At 39.7% G+C, this 22,778-nt stretch overlaps 1 protein-coding gene across 2 annotated transcripts; it reads right to left on the bottom strand.

Annotated features, from left to right (window-relative positions):
• Nucleotides 1–6,240: 6,240 nt before the first annotated feature.
• Nucleotides 6,241–22,477, bottom strand: colec10 (collectin sub-family member 10 (C-type lectin)). Of its 2 annotated transcripts, XM_080896765.1 has the most exons (8): nucleotides 22,407–22,477; nucleotides 18,199–18,409; nucleotides 15,516–15,587; nucleotides 11,924–11,995; nucleotides 9,926–9,979; nucleotides 7,999–8,094; nucleotides 7,485–7,696; nucleotides 6,241–7,263 (listed from the first exon to the last, which is right to left on the bottom strand). In XM_080896765.1, the coding sequence occupies exons 2-8, from the start codon at nucleotides 18,296–18,298 to the stop codon at nucleotides 7,036–7,038; spliced, it is 834 nt and encodes a 277-aa protein (XP_080752891.1). In that variant the 5' UTR covers nucleotides 18,299–18,409; nucleotides 22,407–22,477; the 3' UTR covers nucleotides 6,241–7,035. The 2 variants fall into 2 exon arrangements, with proteins under 2 accessions (XP_080752891.1, XP_080752890.1); XM_080896764.1 differs by lacking the exon at nucleotides 22,407–22,477 and having other exon boundaries at nucleotides 18,199–18,453.
• Between the last annotated feature and the right edge of the window lie 301 nt (nucleotides 22,478–22,778).

Raw genomic sequence — 22,778 nt, 5'->3', positions numbered from 1 at the left:
TACTGTTATGTCCGATTTCTAGTTGCATTTAAGTTAGTACTGACTTTCAGAAAGGTCATACAATGCTCAAGGGTGTGTAGCCTGATGATGATACAACCATAGATAGGTCACTCCTTTATTTCTTTAGTTTGTTCATCTGGCTTTTAAGCTCTCCACACCCTCATTGTCAATTTCACATATCTCTGCTGTTATTAACGAAGGTAAAGGTTAACGCTCTTATTGCGATTTAGATAAATCTAACGCAAATTGAAGGCAGCAATTTAACACAACGCTGAATCGCTCTGTTGGAGCGCTTTACTCCCTCTGTGTGAACGGCCACAGGCAGGCAGACACCACAGCTATTAGAGTATTAGGGAGAGGCAAAAATCTGATAGCTGGAGTCATGACTAGACACTCACTAATCCGTGTTACAAAAGAAATATGGGCTAAGAAGCAGTAGTGCAGGTACTGGTTAACCTTCATAGTGCAGGAGGAAAGAAGCTTTAAAAGTAAATATTAGTTTAAGCAATGACGTAAGAACCAAAGAGATAAAAGCACTGATTTCTAAACCGACACACACTTGCTTGTAGTAAGTGTGTCTGAAAAGATGAGTGTTGAGGAGTAATTTGTTGAAATTGGTGGATCACAAGGTTGTTATTATCAACTGTGGATGAAAAGAGAAGGTTCTTTTGAAAAGCCACTGTTAATGATTAGCCAGGGTTTGTGTTATGTGAGCCAGCACTGATATGACCTCTAAAAAGGCACTATTCACTTCAGCTTGACTCACAGAAGCAGTATGGCCCGAATAAAATTTAGTAATCGAATATGAAAAGTAGGGAAGGCATTTAAAAACGAATCATCTGTAAAGGTTTACTTAGTTATGTAATGTGTAATTAATGAGACATAAAATAAATCTACCATTTGCCGGTGCTATTGTTTGCTTTAGAAGTAGTGGAAGAAGATATAAAGGGTGTTCTTTAAATCAGAAATGACAAAAAAAAAAGCAGGGACAGTTAATTTAAATATTGTTGGGTTTTTTTGTTGCTTTTTTTTTTACTACATAAATCCCCTTTTGTTACGTCCCTCTGCAGCTTTTAATCGTCTCAGTGTTTTCAGCTGGTGCTAATTGGCCACACCTAGTCAGGTGTGGATAAAAGCATACCTGAGGCAAGCTTTCTGGCAGTGCACTAGTCTTTGCCTTGGTGGCACCAGCCATTTTAGCCAACCTGGTTTTCCATTTTAGGATGAAACCTCTTCTCACCCACACTCTGTTATTCGTCTCCTTTTTCTTATGTTGCGGCTTTTGAGCCGGGTCGTAACATAAGTGGTGGCACGTCCGGGATATTTGGACATTTTAGTGCAGACTGAATGTCAGTTTGTTTTGCTTTTAAGTGGGTGAGTGATGGTGTTCACTGTAATTGAGCAAACTCCCTTTAGTTAGTGTGTTTCAGCTGTGCTGTGGCTGTGCTGCCCTTCCATCGAAGCACTTGTTTGTTGTTTTGCTTTGTTTTAGTTTATTGTGTTTGGTGGCTATCCTGGGTGGGGGTACGCTTCAGGGTTTGGTGGGAGACTGTACCCCGGTCTGCTGCCTATCCTTGAGTTTGCGTTTAAAGGTGCCTCGAGCCCGGTACACCACTGAAGACTAGACAGGTAAAGTTTTATTGTTTTTTTTTTAGCATTTTAGGATGGGAGTTGCACATAGTAAATCAGTGGCACCAAACTTGGTAGGAGGTTTGAGACCATTCTTGATTATGGTCTGTAGCTGAGGCAGGTAGGCTGTTTTTAAGTTGGCATTGTGTGCACACCCTGTGTGTGCATATGTCAGTGTGGATGGATGCTAATGAGATCCTTGTGAGGTGAGTGTTTTGTGCTGTGACCTTTAGTGTTGTGGGGAATATGGCTATTTTGTTGGATCACTTGTGAGTGTTGTTGGCCAGGTGATGGCAATAACACTGTGGGCTGCTGAGCCACCCTTGATGTGATCATTGTGTGGCCATAGCTCTCCATTTTGTGGTTGGTCACTAGTATGCTTGATTTACTGAACTTTTTGGATTAAAGTAACTTGTTGTGGTATGAGGCCACTTGTATGTGACTGTGTGGTGGAGACAACAGATCACTTAGTTGTGATTATTTGTTGCTACTTCTGGTTTTGTGTTGTAGCAGATCAGGTAATCATTTTGGGTTTGTGACTGTTGTGCTCCTTTGTGTTGGTCACATGTTACTTTTGTCTGTTCAGTGTGGCAACTTCAAATCCTCATGCCCATCCATGCTTAGAGACGCCAACTATAACGTGAACACTGTGCTTCTGTTAGCTTTAACTTTTATTCCAGGTTTGTGGGTCAAGGAACTGAAGGCTTCAGAGGGGCTTTTAATAAATTTAAGGGTCCTAGAGGAACCCTTTTATAAGCGGTTGCTCAAGTTCAATATTAGGGTGACATCATCAGGAATAATCTCCGAAATGATGACGATGATAGACGTGTACAGATTATCACGGATCTGGGTCATTTTGACCCAGCATTTTCAGGTATTTTTCTGTATTATTGTTTATGTTCTGATTCTTTAGTTATCGTGTTTTGAATATTATAAATCTGTTTCAGTTTTTTCTGGTTAAGGGCTTATTTCTTAGGTTTTGCTTTTGTGCCCTCGTGTTTAGTGTAGGTTCAGTTCAGTGTCAAGTCTGCGTCTTTGTGAATTTTTTCTTGATTCCTGTTTTATTTTGAAGGTCCATGTCTTATGTCAGTGTAGGGGAGACCGGGGGAAATTGTAAACATTTTTGACATTTCTGTCTGTAGCTTGGAGCTCTTTTAAGGTAGTGGATTCAAAATGTAATGCAAAGTATTTACATGTCTCTGCTATTTTCTCTGAAAATAAATATTTATGTAGCTATGTGCGTGTGACACAATGCAGAAATCGAGCTTTTGAACATATTCCAACAAGACAAATTATGGAATTTTCAACAAGTGAATATTTCATTAATTTTGGTTGGCCTTCTTTGAGTTTGGCCTCGTTGACTCAGTGGACATTGTAACCTATAACTCTTGCACCAACTTTTGAACATAACAATGAAGCTGAAAAAATGTAGTTGTGCACCAGCTTCATCAACTGAACTATGCGTGTTTGTGTCAAGTTTCTAATCTATCAGAATCACAGTGGTGACAGACGTATGGCACTCCTGCAGTGCAGTCCTCATGAGCCCACAGTGTACAGGTCAGGCACTTAACCCAAGCTTCTTTGGGGTTTGAGTTATTGAAGTTTTCCATGCACACAATACAGAAATTCTCATCAGCGTCTGAGGAATTTGTGTTGTCCTGTTCAGTGTTTTTCATTTTCAGATTTTTCTTTTGCGATGTTAAAAGCTTGGATTGTTTTAAGTTTGTCAGAGTGGATTTGCCTTGTTTCTGGCGCAGCCTCTTCTTTGGGAAACGTATTTTCCTCCTTCTGTGGCCTGCTTCAAGGGCCACCTTGACTGGTGTATCAGTGAGTCTTGCTGTTTGTTTCCTTTTTCTTCCCGCTAAAAGGGTTTTTCTTGGTCCAGCTTTTGCATATCTTCAGTTAGAAGACTGCAGATGTGAGGATCTGGAGGAATGGTCACGTCATCAGCTGTAGGACTGGTGAGATAAGCCGCAAGAGAAGCGGACTGTTGGTCAGCTGGAGAAATGTCTGTATGGAGAGTTGGAGAAGGACGATCTGTGACCTGTGATGGAGCAAAGTCACTTTGCTCAAGTATGTTTGGATTGTATAGCCAAATTCCATAGCACTGGAATTCAGCTTGTATAGTCTTTGGTGTAGCTGCTGCTGGAAGTGCAGTTCTGACAAGACCTGGTATTTCATATATTGTCACAGTCTTTCCTGGATTCATTCTCATCCAGCAATTACTTGCACTGTTCATCTTTTTCAGTGGGCCATAAACACTCCTGTCAAGTGGTTGGAGTTTGTGACTGCAGTGAGGGGGGAATGTGAGCATTGCAATTCCATTGCGATGTCCATGAGAAGAATTACTTTTTTTTTTTTTAAACGGCTGACCTGGGTGTGGTTTGCAAAGTGCTTCAGAAAGATGAGGAAATCTGTTTCTTGCATCCATCCTGATTTATTTCCACTACCATTACTGCATAACGTATGCGTGGGAACACAAACATTGGAGGAATTGTGTTGCCAATGGCATTAACCACATATACAAAGATGACCAGTGAACCTTTTTCTGCTGATTTCATTGCCCCAACTTGTTTAGTGCCACATTTTGCAATCACTCTGGCTAGGGTTTGCACAGTTGTTATGCCAGTCTCATCAGTATTCCATATGTCATTTGCAGTTAAGGTGTCTCTTTAGAACTTCATCAAATCTTTTGAAAAACATTGCTACATTGTATTTATTAAAATTAGTGGCCTGTGCCAGACTTGTAGCCTCAGCACTTCTAATGGACAAAGTTGGATTTCTTTTCATGTAGGCTGAGAACCATTCTGGTCCAGCCCTCCAGAATTAGTCCCATGACTTTGGATATTTGCATCCATGTTTCACTGCAAGCTGATATGTCAGTTCTTTTACCTGTAATTTTAATCACGAAATATGTTTGTATTTCTAATATACTATATTTTAAATTGTCACTATTACAAATTTCTAACCTTCCCCTGCCTTATCCTTTATCAATTCCTATCTGCTTACCTCACGTGGAGATAGTCCATAAAATGCATCTGCAGCCCTCATCACGTATTATGTTAATTCTTTCTCTTATTTATCAGTGAAGACCATCTTTCCACCATGGTATCCTACTGTGGGAGTCCCCTTGATCCCTGCTCTTCCAGCTTCTTCCTCTCCTTACAAAATCAGTGCAAACTGACATTGCAAATGCCATACAATTTTTGCCACAGATCTGTTGGGCTTTCCCTGATTTCTAACATCATTTGATGCTCTCTCCAAAATACTGAGAGGCACCCCTCGGTCAGTCTTTCTCTTCCACGACCTCGACATACTGCAATTCAAAGAAAACAGTTAAAGTAATAGTGGTGTAAGTTGTAACATTTGCATTATTGTTACAATTAACCCAGACTGTTGCCGTTACAACTGACCCAGACTCCTATAGCCCTGCTGTTTAGTTTCCCCCAGTATGCATCATCTTTAGTTCCGTTTTGCCATTTTCACCTTGTGTTTGATTTTGCAATAAAACTCCTTCGCATCTCAGCAAGTGCCTGCTCTTGGGTCCTCATTTATTTGCTCCACAAGGCTCACCCCAGTTAGCCATGACAGTTATGTTAAAATAGGTCTTTTTAAAGGATATGGTATTCCATGTTTTGCAGCATTTTTGAGGTGCACTTACAGTAGTTCAAAAGTGAAACACAAGGTGAACATGTGCAAGCCATGTGTTTGTGACTGTGAATCTCCCACATTGTTGAGAAATTTTACTTTTTAATTTATGTCTGAATGACTTGATTCAAGATATTTCTCCTGCTTTTGGAAACACTGGAACTATTTTTTCATTTGTTTTGTAATTACTGGGATATTTTTAAAATATATGCGTGTTTGTATGTGTGGTGTTTTCTTCTTTGTTCTTTTATAGTGAAATCAACTAAAATGTCTGAAATAATGATTGTCTGATGGAGGGATGTTGACATTGGGGAATCAGTAGGCTAAATCAAGCGGATAAACTCCTAAGATCCACTGGACCTTGATTCTCACAAAAACATGGTAATTCAGTTCCACTAAAGATCCTTTCATTTGCTGGTTTTACCCGAGATCTCAGCACAGTCCCCCGTATCCAGCACTATTCAGCTCCCCGCTACCACAGAATCCATCATCTGCCAGGTCAGTTTGATCCACCCACTTCCACTTGCCCTCTGTTCATGTGGGTTAGTTTCAGGTTTTAGTTTGCTCCATTTCTAGTACCACTTGTGGTTGAACTCTATCCACGCTGACCAGCAAACTGTACCTAAAGAAGGTACAAATGTATTTGTAATTTTGAAACAACTGTCAGGGTTCAAGCAGGGGTAACCCCCCCCCCCCCCCCCAAAAGAAAACAAACCCTCTTGGCTACCTCTCAAATACACTGGCATATATCATAACCTCCGTGTATCAGAACAAAGTAATAGATTTATCTAACAGAGTAATATGGAATTGCATTCATGAAGATGCAGTTCAAAGATTTTGAAGACGACTGTTTTATGATAAGGCTGTATCACAAGTTTTTCATTGTTAGCCTTTACCCAGAAAAAGCAGCATAATGGCACATTTTCAAAAATAAATGTTCATAGATCTTCAGTATTTCTGTCAGAGCAACACAAGCTATTAGATTTTTAATTAACCAATTATTATTTTTGGATCGCTTACAAATACTTTACACTGTTTCACATGCCACGAAATATCATCAGAATATATAAGGGACATCCTAAATAAGAACAATATAATCTGAAACCTTTTATATACTTTGTCCCTTTATTTCCTTTGTCTATTTCAATTTCCCTTATGCACCAATAAATATTTCAGAACACTCAAGGTTACATTCCTTGCTAATCATGTTTTCTTACTCAGTTTTTCTTTGTAGATTCTTTGTACTTCTGGACACTTGTAATTGAGCATCAGGGTACAGCAGTTGTAAATCTCTTATAGACGTTTAGTAAACTTTAATTTACTTTGGAGTTGTGAGTAACTCTGTGTGAAATAGCACGATAATCCTGTGTGCTTAAGCACAAGACCGTTTTACTCTAATTGCTTAAACCAACCTCTTGAACCCTGATATAAATTTTTCAGTACAGTCGCAGCCTTCAATGATACCGATGCAGTGCCACAGAATTGGTAAAAACTGCAGTAAAAGTGAGCCCCATATTTTCTCAGATAGTGAAAGCCACTACAACTGTAAAAGAAAAAGAAATTAAAATAAGAAACCCAATTTTAGTTAATTTTAGAACAATTTTACTGATTTGTTGGTGGTAATGGTTCTTAGTGAAATATGCAAACACAGTAGTCTCAATCACTGAAATTGTCTGCATATTTGCAGGAAATGTGAAATATAAATGTTTTTTTCAGGAGTCTGATCCTTGTCTTGACATGTGCAGTGAGTGGTCAAGGTCAAGATGATGACGAGGCAACTGCCTCTCTTCCTCCTCTTCTTCTCCTGCTCTTCGGGAACTCACAGATGAAAAACATGGTGGCTTCACACTCCACGTGAGCCCACGTTCCAGTGCTGAGCAGCTCCACGCAGCTGGAGTTTGTGTTGGGCTGTAGCTCCTCCTCTTGGCTCCAAGATGCAAAACCCTGCAGAGGGGTGGAGTCTGCATAAACGTGACTGCTCCCGTCCTGATTTTAGAAAATAGAGAAGAGATTAAAAACAACAACAACAGTTTGTCATCATTTGTTAACTAATTTTGTTCTGTTTTTGACCAACACTGCCCACAACAGCCTAAAATATGTCCTTCTTACACTTTACACAACCGTCTTTTATTTTTCCACATTAAAAGTATCAAAAAAGCATTAGACTTACTAATTACTACCTAGTTAATATTATCAAAACCACTTACCATGCCCTTGGTTTGAGTCTGCACTCCTATATACACTCTTGTCAGTCCTGCCTGACTAACATAGTCTGCCATGAGACGGTTGATGTTGGTGCTTTTGGGCATGGCCAGGTTGCCTCCTCTGAGCTTGCAGTTCATTGAAGCCTCTCTAAACCTCTTGGGCTCCTTCACCAGCAGGTAGTACCTCTCTTCTGTTTCTCTCAAGCCTAGAACCACTGAACAGGACATGTGCAAAGGTTAAAGGTCATCTGACATAAGTTTAAAGGCATGTTTTCATTGTTCTGATTTTTTCTTCTTAACACAGAAACCAAATTAGAAGTCAAGTGGCAGGATGATGCACAGACATGAAGGGACTAGTGTGTAATGTAAGTCTTGAATGAAGAAAGGATTTGGTGTTTTGAGGCCAGACTTGATACAAGCTCTTTCACACAGAAACCTGTCTCAGTTCCTTCTATTAAATTTTAAAGGTAAGACATCGTCTAGTGTCTAGTAAAAGATTGAAAACATAGCGACTTACCGTTCTTCACAAACTTGACTGCATTCCCCAGCTTGCCTACATTGATATCGAGCTGTCCAACCACCTTCCTGTACCTCCCACAGTCACACATTGTACCTAATAGATCAAATGGGGTTAGGACAGCTCGGATGAATATTTGTCTGAATGTCAGAAGATGTCAGAAAATTAGGCAAATGTGGAACCTGCTTCTTGGTACAAGGACTAGTGATTGTAATAAGGATCATTAAATGCTTTTCTACAGCATTGCTCCCTTAGGGACAATCTCCATTAGCATCTAGTAGAACTGATTGAGAGTCACAAACAAATACTTGTTTTTTTTTCCCAGAAAGGAATTTGAAGGAATTCATTAATAATGTGTTTAAATGTTGTTTATTGAACTCCGTTTCCCAGATCAAATCCACTTATGGGTGTGCTAAAAGTTTTCGTCACGGCCGGGGTATCAGTCGTGTGGTGTTTGTAGAAAAAGGACCCAATATTCAGGAGACGGCTAGATGCAGGTAAGCGTTTATTTACAACGTGAAAAACAGGAAACGAGGCACGAGAAATTACTAAAAACCTAAACTGGGAACACTAATGAGGAGATCTGAAATAATAACCAACACAGACGAACCGACAAATACACATGCACAGTAATCAGGAAATGACAGGAAAACAGCTGAAACTAATGAGCAAGATGAGCCACAGACCTTCAAAGTAAAACAGGAAATTTACAGACTGTTTTACCAACACAGAGACACAAACAGAGCACCGGAGGAGGACACAGGTTATAACACAACACTAAACACAAGACCCCAAATCCTAGGAACTAAGAAAACAAGAACTAACCCAAAACATAAGAAAATACTAATATTAAACACAAAACACTGGGTCTAACGGCCCATACCATGACAGTTTAAGTAAATACTGCAGCATTCTTTTTCAAGGTTGTTTGACTGCATGAGTGAGACTTTATCATTTGACCCACAACAAGTTACTGATTCATTTCCAGTGATTCAGTATTTTGCACAACCACTTTCAGCAGCAATAACTTGGAGTTACTGCATGACTTGATCATCTCTCACATGGCTGTGGAGGAATTCTGGCCCACTCTTTTTCACTGTGTAGGCGGGGTATTCATTTACATACAACTCTCTTCAGGTCCTGCCACAGTATTCCAACCCAGATGAGGTCTGGTCTTTGACCATTGAACCTTGGTTCTGTTCTTTTTTTAGCCATCCTGATAGATATTTTTGGTGCTGTGCCTGAGATCACTGTCCCATTTTTGGCTAAACTTTAGCTGTCAGACAGATGGCCTCACATTTGACTCCAGAATACTTTGGCATAGGCATGAGTTCAATGACAGCAAGGTGCCGTGGTCGTGTGGCTGTAAAACAAATCCGAATCATCACCGTGCTTGATAGCTGGTATGAGTGTTTGTGCTGATATGCTCTAAACATCTCCACTTTGGGCTGGTCCATCCAAAGGACAGTGCTCGAGTTTTGTGATTTGTTTAGATGCAGCTTAGAGAGAAGAGACATTCTCCTGACAATCCTTCCGAAACAACCATACCTGTTCAGTCTTTTGTGATTATACTATCATGAACTTTAACATTTAACATGCTAACCAAGACCTGTAGAGGCTGAGATGTAGCTCAGTGTCTCTGAGAATTGCATGGTGTGACACTGGGGTGAATTTGCTCTGACTTCCACTGGGTGTCATTGTGTTACCAAACATCTGAGCGCTCCAGACCAGCAAACTGACATCAGTGTTAAAAGTGACGACCAGTTAATCAAGTGCATTTTGATTAGCAGCACCTAGCTCTTTTTACTCTAATAATTCCTCTGGGATCAGTAGGAATGTACTTAGTTTTTCACAGGACTCATGCAAAAAGCTTTTTTAGTTTTGGCTGTATGACTTAAAACGAGAGGCAGTGTCTGCATGCTGTTACCTGGTTTCCCTTTTAAACCAGCTGGTCCATCTACACCTTTATCACCCTTGTCACCTGCAGAAGAATCAAAAATCATTAATAGCACCCTTTGTTGTTAGCTGTATTTCAACCTCGTAGAAGCTTCCTGTTGACCTTGTCATGTAGTTACAACGTTCTACCACCAGATGGCTGTATCACACATTGAAAACTCAACAGGGCCGCATGCCTTTGTAGCTTGCCATCACCAGTGTGTGAATGTGTGTGTGAATGGGTGGATGATTGCGTATAGTGTAAAGCGCTTTGGGGTCCTTAGGACCAAGTAAAGCGCTATACAAATACAGACCATTTACCATTTATTTACCTTTCTAGATGGTCAAAGTTTGACCAACATTAGGTCACAATTAATTATTCCAACAAGATAATTTATACCAAATAACAGTAACATCCACATATATTTTTAATTGAGAGATATCATCAAATGTTACTGTTTGTGTGTAAATCTTGTCCTGAATTTGCACTCACACTGTTGTTTCATTGTGGAAAATAACCCAAATGGCAGTTGCAAATTTTGGGGAAGTGGGTTGCAGTACAAACATCACAATGGCCTAGCTTTGAATGAGGAACAGCCAGAACAGTGAAATACTGTACCTGTAATCTGACCAGTTGTTTTGCCATACTGATGGATTTGATTTATTTGAGCTTGTTTGAGCTCCTTTGCAAAAAATACGGAAAAACACAGTGGGTAAATATGGTAAAATGTGACCTGATACGGCTTTCCAGTGTCTCAGTGGAGTATACAGTAGAATTCATCCCAAACAGTCCTCCAGCTGCAGTTAGTTGCCTTTTTTGTTCCATATAAACTCAGTAACTCCACAGTTTTACAGTCTGTAGATTTATATAGTTGTTCTTTTGGCCAAAAACGATGTAAGCTCTGCAGACAATCTGATAAGAATCCATATACATGGAGTTACAATTATAAAAGCGATGTCTGTTCATTTATCATGTTTTTATATTATGAATGAACACCAATTGCCCATGTGGAAACTGAACTGAATTTCTTCAGTGCTCCTGTATCACGGCCAACATTCTTGCAAACACGAACTGAATTTGAGCTTGTGATCTTGTTATGTTGGCATGTTCCTGAAAACAAGTGTTTTTATTCAGGTGTTTTATGAGTTTTGGGCTTTCAGCATCAATGAAATCCAAAGCTGTGACTTCACTCCTTTGCCTGATATAGCTTACACACAACCACTTTCCTAATAGCGTATTAATCATAATGAATACTGAGAAACTGAATGTCTAGAAAGACAGGGGAACATGACTGCTCATAAAAACAAAAACTACAATGGAAACTGCCACTTTAGCCACTTCAGGCAGAGCAACTGCATGACATCATGTTGCAGGATCTTTTGATGCGATAACTTAAAACGTGAAAGAAACAGACAAAAATACAAGCCTTTAGTGGAAACTGTCTAGTTAGCTCAATAATGAGCAGATTTAATTTTTAAAAACTCTCCTTGTGTGTTTGTCTTGGGACTAATTAAGTCTGCCAGTTAGTGTAGTTATGTGGGTTTTAGTTGAGACCATTGTTAGGGAGCGAGCGGCAGTGAAATCTCAGGAGGGCATCCGGGAGGCCGTATTTTTTCTTAAAGACAATTTGAAAGTCATTAAGCGTCTGCAGAAATCTCACAGCTACCTATCAAAATGTTTAATGGCACTGGAGCGAGAACAAATTTATACACTCGAATGAAAAATGAAAGGTCATTAATCTTTCTCGCTTTTGGAAACTGAGGAACTAAGTATTACCCCCTGATGCACTTTATTAGTTCTTAGTTATTTATTATTTTATTGTAAATATTACACTTGAATGAGTAATGCAATAGTAAGGTTTTACAGTATGGTTTCAGGCAGATGGATGGACAGATAGGAGGCAGGACTAGAGAAGCACTGAGACTGGCAGGAAACTGTGTTAAACTGCATATCAAACCTGAACTTTAGATTAAAATGACTTTGTTGTACCTCTGTCTCCAGTAGGCCCAATCTTTCCTGTGTGGCCCAATTCTCCTTTAAGGCCCGACTCCCCCGGCACTCCTGCGGGAGAAAGGAAGGATGAGATTTGGAGGTATTTGCGACAGAATAAAGAAATATTATTTGGAAAAAGTGTTGAAAATGCTGTTTCAGTCCAACATAGTCTGCATATGCCAGAAAAGTAGAGGATGTGTGCATGTTGGAACTTCACATATTGTAAATGTGGTCGAAGTCAGCATAAACTGGAAAAATCAGTTATTATTATGGTGTTAATTTACGCTTTTAATAATAATCAATTTCTTTTTGTGTTAGTATCATTATATTTTAGTTTCTTTTGTATAATCTGTGCAACTCTATTCCACGCCATTCAATTTTTTAAGGACTCTCCCTGCAAAAACTGCTGTCGGATCCACTGTCTGTTAAATGCATGTATTTCTAGTGTCATTTTTACTGTTATTTATTTAATCATGTATTAATACGTTTTATTTTTTTAATCTAAAAAACAAAGTGATTGTAATGGATTGAAGTACACTGTAATCTGATTACCACTGCCTGGCTTACTGTTTTGTTTGTCTTTAGAAGAACTCAGGAGTGTGCATGATTTTGGAGGGTGCCTTAAAAATGTATCCTAAATGGCGAACATTAAACTAAAAGGCTGTGTGTGTGTGTGTGTGTGTGTATGCGCATGGGAAAACTAGCAGACCGAGGCTCTCTGCCAGCCCCTGAATGAGTGTTTCCTCAGGAAACTATTCAACTGAAAATTGATGGCGTTCGAAATACTAAGTGACGCATTGGAGAAGCCTGCCACTATTAGAGGGATTTGCCACACACACGTACAGCCAGCTATTCACTAATATTTCACATGTCCCGCTTGCGCATGTTGATTTTCGACTCGGTGATTTGTGAGAAGTGTTGGCAGAAGGCATGAGTTCTTATGGATTGTGTGAGGTCGCTGGGAAAAATTTGCTCATACAAGGGTGCGATTTTTATTTATTTTTTTCTTTTAAATTAGGAAAATTCTGCATGAAAGCGCCCGAGAAGCACACTCACAAAGTGAATGCTTCAACAACACTGAAGTGACAAGTGACGACAAGAAGTGATTATACGTGTTTGTTTTGTTGCCACACGAAGAAAGTTAATCTGGTGGTCTTTTGTTATTCCATCTGCAACAGGTGAATAATGTTTTAGCAGTGCTTACGCTTGCCAGTTAAACGGCCTATCTCAACGTTCAGATAACGGTCCTTCCTATCACTTTTAATGGCCAACCACCCCAACTGGTTTAACGTCTGGAATCTCCAGCTGCTGGAGGATAAAGGAGGCGAAGCCTTGGGGCCTAAGGCAATTTAAATAAAGCCTTCAGCTATTTCAAAACACCCTTGAACTAAGCAACTAGCTGTTGCCATAATACAACAAAAATAAAATGCGTTTGGTTTCTAAAATGATCTTAAATCAGTGTATTGACTAAATGTTGCTTGCACAGTTGCAGAAGTGGAGTCTCATTTTTGACATTTCTGTTTAGTAGAGATTAATAGAGAGATGGAACATGAAAATAAGGTTGTTCTGTTGTGCACTTCTAGCTACCTAAAAGTGCACAAGATCTAAGATCCTCATATAACACCATAGTTTTGAGCCAGAGCGATATATCAGCCAATACATAATGGAAAAATAGATGTGTCTCATCTCATGGCTTGTCTGGCACCCTGTGCAGCATACACGAACCAGAGACTCGTAACGCCTCACTAGGTTATAGACATACTGTATTTAAACTGTCTGTTGATACTGGCTCTAAAAACCTTGCACTGGACATGCTCTTCCACTTTTTTTGGTCTATAATGCAAAGATTTCAACCTCAGTTATAGTTTCGATTCAAGCTAAAAAATGTACAAGTCCAGCACAACAGTTTGTTGTTTGTTGGAGCAACAAACTGTTTTTGTTGCCCACAGGAGCATTAGCAGTCACATATTCCCATTTAACATTCCAAAATTAAGCAACTGTTTCCTGTAAAACTGCCTAAATTAAAACAGGGAATACATGCGTCATCTGTCAGGCTGCTGACATACTACAGTTACAGAATCATCACAGAAACCTGCTTTCATGCCTACAGTAAGCATACACACATAGAAACCATAATGACTGGCTTTTCTATATCGTTGAATAATATCCGCAAAGTTGAAAAGTTGAAAGAGTTTCACGTGCACGTGCTTTCTGCACTTTTGAAAATGACCCCAGCGGCCCTGGCATTCGTCTCCCACACACACTGATAAAAGAAGGGTGTTTTTAGTGTGCAGCGTGCACATGTCTGCTGAGCTCTGTGAGACGTTATAGAATAAAAGCTGGGTGTGTGCACACAAACGATCATGACACTATATTTATTGCATTTATATTTACACACGTGTGAACTGTGTCTGCTGTCTTGTACTCTCTGGCATGTGCAGGATGCTGCATTGCATGCATTTTTTTTTTAAGCATGTGTGAGCAGGTATTTGTGTGTATGCCTATCAGCTCAGCTGGAAAAAAAAACCTTGTGAAAACCCCTGCTTTCTTCAGCAGCAATTTACAGATCTGCTTCCTCCACAAATATACAGATGTCATGTCAGTGCAGTGCTGTTTGTCTGTGGCACAGTGCAGCTCACACCACAGCAAAGGGAGGCAAGCTGCAACAGCAGGGAAATGCAAAAGCTGCACACTGGGTGGTTTTGTTACTAGCTATGTTTGTTCATATTAGACAAGCAAGGAAAATTAACTTTTTAAAAAAAGAGACTGGTCAAGCCAGACTTAATTTTTTTATTTCCTAGGTGTGATTATATAGATGTACACTTATGGCACTCATCACTTTTTCTCTTCTTTTTAACCTTCAGCTGTTCTACCCCACTGCAATACCTAAAGGAAACATGCTAATGAAGAAGCTGGGGGTTTTCTTGTATTTACATCTATTCAAAAAAAAAAAAAAAAAGAATTCTGAGAAGTGAGTTTGGAAAAACTATTTTACAGTATGTGATTTGAAAACCTGACAATTAGATTTTTTTTAGAGGTTTTAAATACAAATGGAATTTTTTTCAAAGAGCATTGTGTCACGTTTATTAGACTTGGAAAATTGTACTAAGTATAAGAGTCACATTTTTGTATTTGTTAGCAAGCGTATGACTAAAAAGTACTGCAGTCAGCTCCATTTGCCTCTGTGTGCACACTTACCAGATGAATGGGGAGCAGCTACAATGAAAATATCAGGAAGGGAGCAGTCGCCTGCACCTGTTAACTGAGTGTCTGAGTGCCATTAAGGCAGATGTAGAGTCATTGTGATTATACTGATGCTTGCCTGTTACACCATCCTAAACCACACTCTGATAGAAAAGCAAATTAGATTTTATTTGGGTTATACTGGTGATAAAGGGGAACCCCACTGATTTTACACATCAGTTTATTTACTGGCTCAATGAGGACTGCGCTCGTGGACAAAAAGTTGTATGAATCCTTTTTTTTTCTTTCTAAATGTCTTTCATGTTTTGTGAGTGTACACATTACCGGGGTCTACGTGTTTTTGTCCTACAGCTTAGCCATTTTTGACTAGAAGGATACTGGATACCTGGAAGTCCTGGTGGTCCATTCTTCCCCAGTTTCCCCTGATCTCCATCATCTCCAATCCCACCTTGGTCCCCTGGATTTTAGAAAAGAAAGATTGTAAACAAAAAGGCCATCAATGTGGCGATCCATTATCAGCACTAACAGCACGTCAGAAACCACTTCAGCAAAGAGCTTTGGTGAATGATTGTGTTTAACATCTGCCAGAAAATGCTGAGGATTTTCTATGAGTCTGTGGTGGCCAGTGCGATCCTCTATGCTGTTGCATGCTGGGGGAGCAGGCTGAGGGTCGCAGATGCCAACAGACTTAATAAACTGATCCGTAAGGCCAGCAGTGTTGTGGGGATGGAGCTGGACTCCCTCAAGGTGGTGTCGGAGAGGCGGATGCTGTCCAAGATAAAGACAATGTTGGATAACACCTCCCACCCACTCCATGACATGTTGGTCAGTCACAGGAGCTCGTTCAGTGAGAGACTGAGATTACCGAAAAGCACCACTGAACGACACAGGAAATCATTCCTGCCTGTGGCCATCTCCCTGTACAACGCATCCACTTAACACACTGTTTGCTGCTACAACTACACATGTTTCTTTTCCAAATATTTATTTATAAGTGACTTATGTATGTATGTATGTATATATATGTATATATTGTACTATTCTTAGTTAGCGTATTGTCTGTCTTGTCTTAATGTTGGTTTAAAATGGAGCACTGTAACAAAAAATAATTTCCCCCAGGGATCAATAAAGTATTCTGATTCTGATTAAGTTTTAATGTAAGTGTGGCAGAGTGTTTCTAATCATCACAAGGAGATGGACTGAATCCTCTTTGGATGTTTATAAAGAAGAAATAACTCTGTTTTAATAAGTCTTCGGCGAGCCAGTATAATTTTTAGAGACATCGGTGCTTTAAAAGTATTAATGGCACAAAGTCCTTTTTAGAGCTGAAAGCACAAATGAGGTGTAGCAGAAATGTTTGAGGCGGGACCATGGATCAAAAGGCTCTTGGCATGAAATCTTAAGAGATTTCTGAATGTCTATTAAAACAGTAATTTCGCCTCAGTTGTTGATGCAGGCAGCAGTTTATATCTTGTTAAATGCTGGGCTTAGAAAGAAGGACTCTGCTTAGAGTCTGCTTCTATTAGGCTGGCAGAAGTACTTAGGAAAACTGATAATTCAGCTCGGTCGGCTGTGTAGACATTTTCAAGCTAAATCACTGCACGGTCAAGTGATACAGTCTGCGTAACTATTTAATTTTGTGGACTACTAAACTGAAACCATGTAGCATAAAATTAGCAAAAGGCCTGGTTTGTGTGATTAAGGTGTCAAATCAAATGAAGATCTTTCATCTGCTATTTAACATGTCGCAGTAGCAATAAGATAGGTTATTTCCCCAAAAATGTCAGAATTCGGTGTTTATTGTCGTTCAATTTCAAGAACTGGGCCTGCAGCGCCCCACTTTTTTACGTCTAAAAAAAAAAAAAAAAATTCCCGTAAATCTATATAAGAATGATGAAGTCAACATACCAGTAAATGTAATAAAACTGTGTTTGTTGAAAAAGGTTAAAATAAGTCGTAAGACATTTTTGAGGGGTCTAAAACTGGGAAAAATGCGCATCTGTCACCCACCGAAATACACAGATGTGAGTCTACACAAACTCAAGAGACTGCCTCTGTGGTGAGTAGTATCTGGATGAGTCTTGTACAAATAATCTGTTCGCGTTTGTGGCAGCTGTCTAAATACACAATATCACGATGGAACAATGGGAAACTTCTCTGGAAAGCTGTGAAAGTGTAACTGATGGTACAGACGCCTCTTCCCTTTGCCCATCACAAACATAATTTAACTTTATTTCAGAAGCTGCTTTTGTAAAACAGACTTTGTTTTGGATATACCATACCATACCATACCACCTTTATTTATAAAGCACTTTAACATAAAACCAGAGTTCACAAAGTGCTGTACATGCTAAAAGCATAAGTAAAGAAAATTAAAATGAGATAAGATAAAATAAATAACTAAAAAACTAAAATAAATTAAATTAAATTATAAAACTTCAACAATTTAATAAATGGCCTTCGTCACAATGAGAGAATCTTTTAAATTTTTTTGCCTTTTAGCTTAACAATCTCAGTTTCTGCATGCCAGCTCCTTGAGAGACGGGCCTCTGGCTTCCATTTACAATAAAGGCCGTTTTTTTTTTTCTCGTTTTTTTCCAGCACAGTGCGCAAAAAAGAGAGAAAAAAAGCATAGCTTCACTTTGTGTTTTATTAGGGTCTGTCTGTCTCAATCAGCAGGGGAGCAAGCCACTGGATGTCATAAAATGGAAAACACACACAGGGAGGCATTCCCTCCAAAAGACCGCGGGGTAGCAGACAGTGAGCTAGTAAACTTTAGAACATTTAATGCTTGGTGGCTTTATCATCAGCTCTTTAAACTATAAAACATTTAGGGGGTATTTCCTCAGAACGTTGCACTCTCACACTCTAACACTCTCCTGTAACGTTGGGACACAACAACGTTTCCAACATCACGAACAAACATGAGTACAAAGTACATGAGTACTGTTGATTTTAGGTTGAAAACATTTTAGACTTCATTATGCAAAGATAAACATTTACAAATCAAGCTGACATCCAGTCAAAATGCAAACACACACATTTACAACAGCGCCACAGTGCGTTACCTTTAGCTCCTGGTATCAAGGAGCTGGTGCAAACCTCTATAGAAACAGAAACGTAGCTGAAGATGGCTACAAACACGCAGAGCACCAAGAGCCGCGGCATCTCCCAACCATCACAGACCGCTGCAGAAAATTAAATCCTTTTGGCTTTTTGGAGCAGATGGTCGAGGAGCAGGGATCAGCGTAGCATTAGTGACAGAAGAAAGCAGTGCTGCTGTTTGTAGGACACACAGACACACTTGTTTATACAGTCTTATCAGTTAATTGTCAAAATGTCAAACAACACTCACCAGAGTACTGCATTCCTGTGCATGTGGTTTAACTTTTTAATTGCATGTGAAAAATCTTACCATTATTTGGACAGATACATGGGTACCCTGTAAAGAATAAAGTACAATGTCTTGATACATGCTCAATTATCCAGGTAAGGAAAACACAAGGAAGTCCGTTTCTCGATCATTAATATGCAAATTGTCATGACCGTTGATCAGCTGAGACTGGAAAAAGTCACGCAGATAAGTGACGTGATTAAATGTTTCTCCTACTGAAAACCCTATGCCTAGATAAACAGAATTAACTTTTAGGAATAAAATGAAACGAACACTTCAGTCCTCTGATTGAGGTTTAACACTCCCTTAGAGGTTGGCACATGCTAACAGTTGATATTTTCATTCTTGGAGAGAGAATGTGGAATCATGGGAACGTCTGAGAGCCACCTGTGCTTTGCTTTGGTATTACTTTCACTGATACAAGAAAAATCTCTGCTCATGCTCGGCTAGCACTGGGGAGTAACAACTGCTTCTAATTTACTGAAGGGAAATTAGATGAACCAGAGCTCACAATAACACTGCGAAGGTCCTGAATGAAAAAAAGTGCTAATAACATTCTTGGAAGTGTAAAAGTAAATACTTTCAGTCAGAACAAATAGTTCCAGTGAAAGTGATTTTTTCCTGATATATCGATTAAAGATGAATGCAAATCTTTCGGCCCTAACGGCGACTGCACAGTGTGAAATAATAAACACGAGACTAGACTGCCTTCTTATCATGAACAAGGGAGTAGACTCGCTTTTTTCTCTTGTCCCGAGTCTTCAGACCAGAAAACACTTGGTTTACATAGAAAATACTGCATGCATGCAGGTTCTTGCCCGCTTGTATCCTGCACAATTTTGCTGCTATGTGATGACAACACACAGTACAGTATCAAAGAAGGCAAATAATCAGAGGATGAGTCTTAATAGGAGACGCAGAGGCAGGAGACAGAGCAAGGAACAAAGAGGGATTGCAAATTAGGAGGGGAGCGTAGTCCAAGCCACATGTCTTGGCACAAAAGGAGATCTCCTTATTCAAGAATTATGCTTCCTGGAATGTCTTTAGTCCTTCATCAAACAACCCAACAAAAAACAACTCATCAGTGGCATCAGTGTGCTCAGGTCCTTTAAGCAGAATAAAAACAAAAAAGAGCAAAAGAGAAAACTTCATCTTAATCAGACTGTTGTTCCCTGAGGGACTGATTGGCTAGATGTCACTTTGAAAAGCATTCAAAGTGAAAAAGCTTTGTGTTTTATTGTTGGAAGCCCTTTTTAAAAAAATAATGTTATTTGTATTTAGAGACAAAAGTCTTTCAAATGTATCCAGTATTGGCTTTACGATAAAAATACAAATTATTTCAACTGCTGGAAAAGCTGTAGTCTTCAAAGAAAATAACATGGACCTGATGCACTCTTGGAGCAGTCACAGTCATTAATCACTTTTTTGCTGTTGATTGTGATGTTTGTTTCTCTTAGGTTATCTTTGAAAGGAAGTTTAAACCACACACACACACACACACGCTTGAAAATATTTAAGACCTCACATGCTTGATATCAGTTTCTCTTAGCTTCTGCCACGGTTTGCTTTAAGCTTCCAACCCTGTATCGTTTCTGCGAAGGAATTTAATGATGTTAAGAGAGGGGCGCTTTGGTAAATGAGCTATTTTATGGCTCTGGATTTTGGTGTCGCTGACCATAACTTGCTAGCATGTTGGATTGCTCAGTGAAAGTTCAAAAGAGACAACCAAGGCCAGGATTGTGAAAGAAAATCATGTGTGGTCACGCCCCTTGATAGAATAGCCACATTTCCAGGGTGTATCCCAGCTGTTGCCCAGTGACAGCTGGGATAGGCTTTAGCCCCCTGTGACCCCGAACAGCAGCAGTTAGCATGTAAAACAATGGATAAATAGATTCAGTGGTGTCCATTTAGTCTCTGACCCTCAATAAGATAGAAAAGTATAGAAAGGTTACTTTTATGTCTCTACCTGATGAGCCAAAGATCAATTTCCACTTTTCCCTTCTATGTAGGTTTAAGTTCTCATCAGCTCCTAATGGAAATAATTAGCTATTTAAAGGCTAAATGTTCCATTATGTTCACAACATGGTTGCTAACTTTGTCCATCTGCTGCTCGGTGCTTGGCAGATGTGAGGTGCATGTATAATGAATGGATGGGGAGACATTGAAGGCTTTTTACTTAAAACAGCTGCTTGCCTTTCAAAAACAACACTTATGAGACAATGCATCAGTAAAGAGGCAGTACTTCTTCTTGTGTGTGCGTGTTTATGTCTTCACTTATTAATTACCCTTTCAGTCTGCGTGGACTTGTCTGTTGGACTGTTTCAGACAACTTATGGGATGTAAAATACAGACTCATATACATCAGAACAGCCCTGCTACCCCGAAGGCTAATTATTTACACGTGGTTTAGATTACGTTCTCTAATTAAGAATGTGATTCACACTCCTGGATTGAGGGTTGACTCCAAAATGGTAACCACACCACAAAACAGCCTTCTTCTCTCTGCTGCTTACAGCCCTGTTTACAACACTGGCACCACCATTAGCATTTTAAAGCAGCAGCAGTAGCATACACTGCCCACACGTGTGTCACTGACAAATCGGTCAACAGCATCTCCAAGTATATAAAACATTTACGTAACCTCTGAACCACATTAATTTACTGGCTGCATGTATTTCCTGGTATTTACTGCAGATTGGGGCATAGAAAAAGCCCTTTTCCCAGGAAAGCAGCACACAACAGACAGTGACAACCGAAGGCAGTGCATCTACTTGTTTTTATGATGTCACATTTCAGAGGAAGTGACTCAGTTCATTTTCACTGTTATTGAGTCTTCACATGGAATGAATTAAAGTCATGTTTCAATTTGTCTCAGCATTTTCCAAGTAGTCAACTATGAGCGTTAATCAGTAGTGCTGTCAAAACCTTCAATTTGTTAGTCGAAATTTAAAAACACTCACCTGTATATTGACAAGATATAACATACAAACTACTGGGACTATATCGATAATTAATTATGTGGGTGTAATGGCGGTTACCTGTGCCATCTAGACACTTTAGTCTGCACATGGCCAGCAACACACTAGTACCTCAATTTCTATTCTTCTCTTACATCAGACTGGAAAAACAGATTTCGATGTCACTGAGTCAAATAAGCATTTGATCCCTTATAACCCAGCCGGCGTTTTGGCTGTCACAGATTGGCTGTATGCCTATCAGGCACAAAGATTGCAATCAATCAATTCATCATTCTTCGTATAATACACAACTGTACACAGAATCAGTTATTTCCATTCCAGCCTCTCAACCATCATGGGCAAGAAAAAAAACAGGGATATCGGGGAGAAAGGTGAGAAGAACCTTGGTGAGAAGATAAAACCTGTTGGTGTGATTATTCAGAATTGCTGAGTATGAACCAATGAACATCATCTCTACAGTCAAGCATGGAGGTGTTTGTTTTGCTTAAGTTAGAGGATGACTTCACCACACCGAGGAGCCAGTTAACATGGCCATTCACTGTGTTATCATGGATGACAACCTCCTTCATTTTAGTCAGAACTCTGAAGATGAGTCATGGATGACAATGTCACAAAACACACTGCCAGGTCAAGAAAGGAGTGGCTAAAGAAGAAACACATCAAGTCCATGGAGTGGCCTGGCCAGTCTCCAGACCTGAGTCCTATAGGAAATCTGTGGAGGGAGTGTTACACACTGGCCTGGGGGGGCTGGAGTGCAACACAAGAAAAATAATAGAAAGAAGTAAATCACACAGCCACAGCTTTACAATGACTAGTCGTTTTATTAACTTGACAGGTAGCGAGCGTCAGGGTGGGCATGGCCAAAACAACAAACAAAACACACTGGAAATGAATCAGAACTTACCTATAGTGAATCAACCCCAAAAGAAAATACAAACCTCAAAACCCGTTTCCCTACCCGAAACAGGAGAAAAAGGTTGTAAAAGAAACGGCTTCCCACCCCTACAGCTACCATGTCCAGATTGGTAGGAGACACTGCCGACCCAGTCAGGTCCCAATTTGTAGCTGGCCTCATTCCCTCTTCCACCAATGGTCAGCCTCCACCTGGAAACTTACATAACAAACATCACAGAGTACAAACAATGCCCCCGCATGGTGTGGCGAGTAACAGCACCACACGGCAACAATGACCTGGGTCATAACAGGAGCTAAAGCTTTGAGTTGCCAAGCAGCAGCCAAGAAACCTAAAGGATTTGGAGAGTTTCTGAAAAGAGTT

This window comes from Rhamphochromis sp. 'chilingali' (genome assembly GCF_963969265.1).
Source record: "Rhamphochromis sp. 'chilingali' genome assembly, chromosome: 11".
NCBI lineage: Eukaryota > Metazoa > Chordata > Actinopteri > Cichliformes > Cichlidae > Rhamphochromis > Rhamphochromis sp. 'chilingali'.
The sequence above is the reverse complement of the archived record's forward strand: the minus strand, read 5'-3'. Positions and strand labels throughout refer to the sequence as shown.

What these genes read in the sequence shown, in the direction of transcription:
- colec10 (XM_080896765.1), bottom strand. Translation starts at nt 18,298, where the DNA reads ATGCCGCGGCTCTTGGTGCTCTGCGTGTTTGTAGCCATCTTCAGCTAC. An exon ending in TGGGCCTACTGGAGACAGAG is followed by an intron (nt 9,980 to 11,923) that starts GTACAACAAAGT and finishes ATTCTTCTGCAG; the next exon opens with GTGACAAGGGTGATAAAGGT. An exon ending in AGTCAAGTTTGTGAAGAACG is followed by an intron (nt 7,697 to 7,998) that starts GTAAGTCGCTAT and finishes TGTCCTGTTCAG; the next exon opens with TGGTTCTAGGCTTGAGAGAA.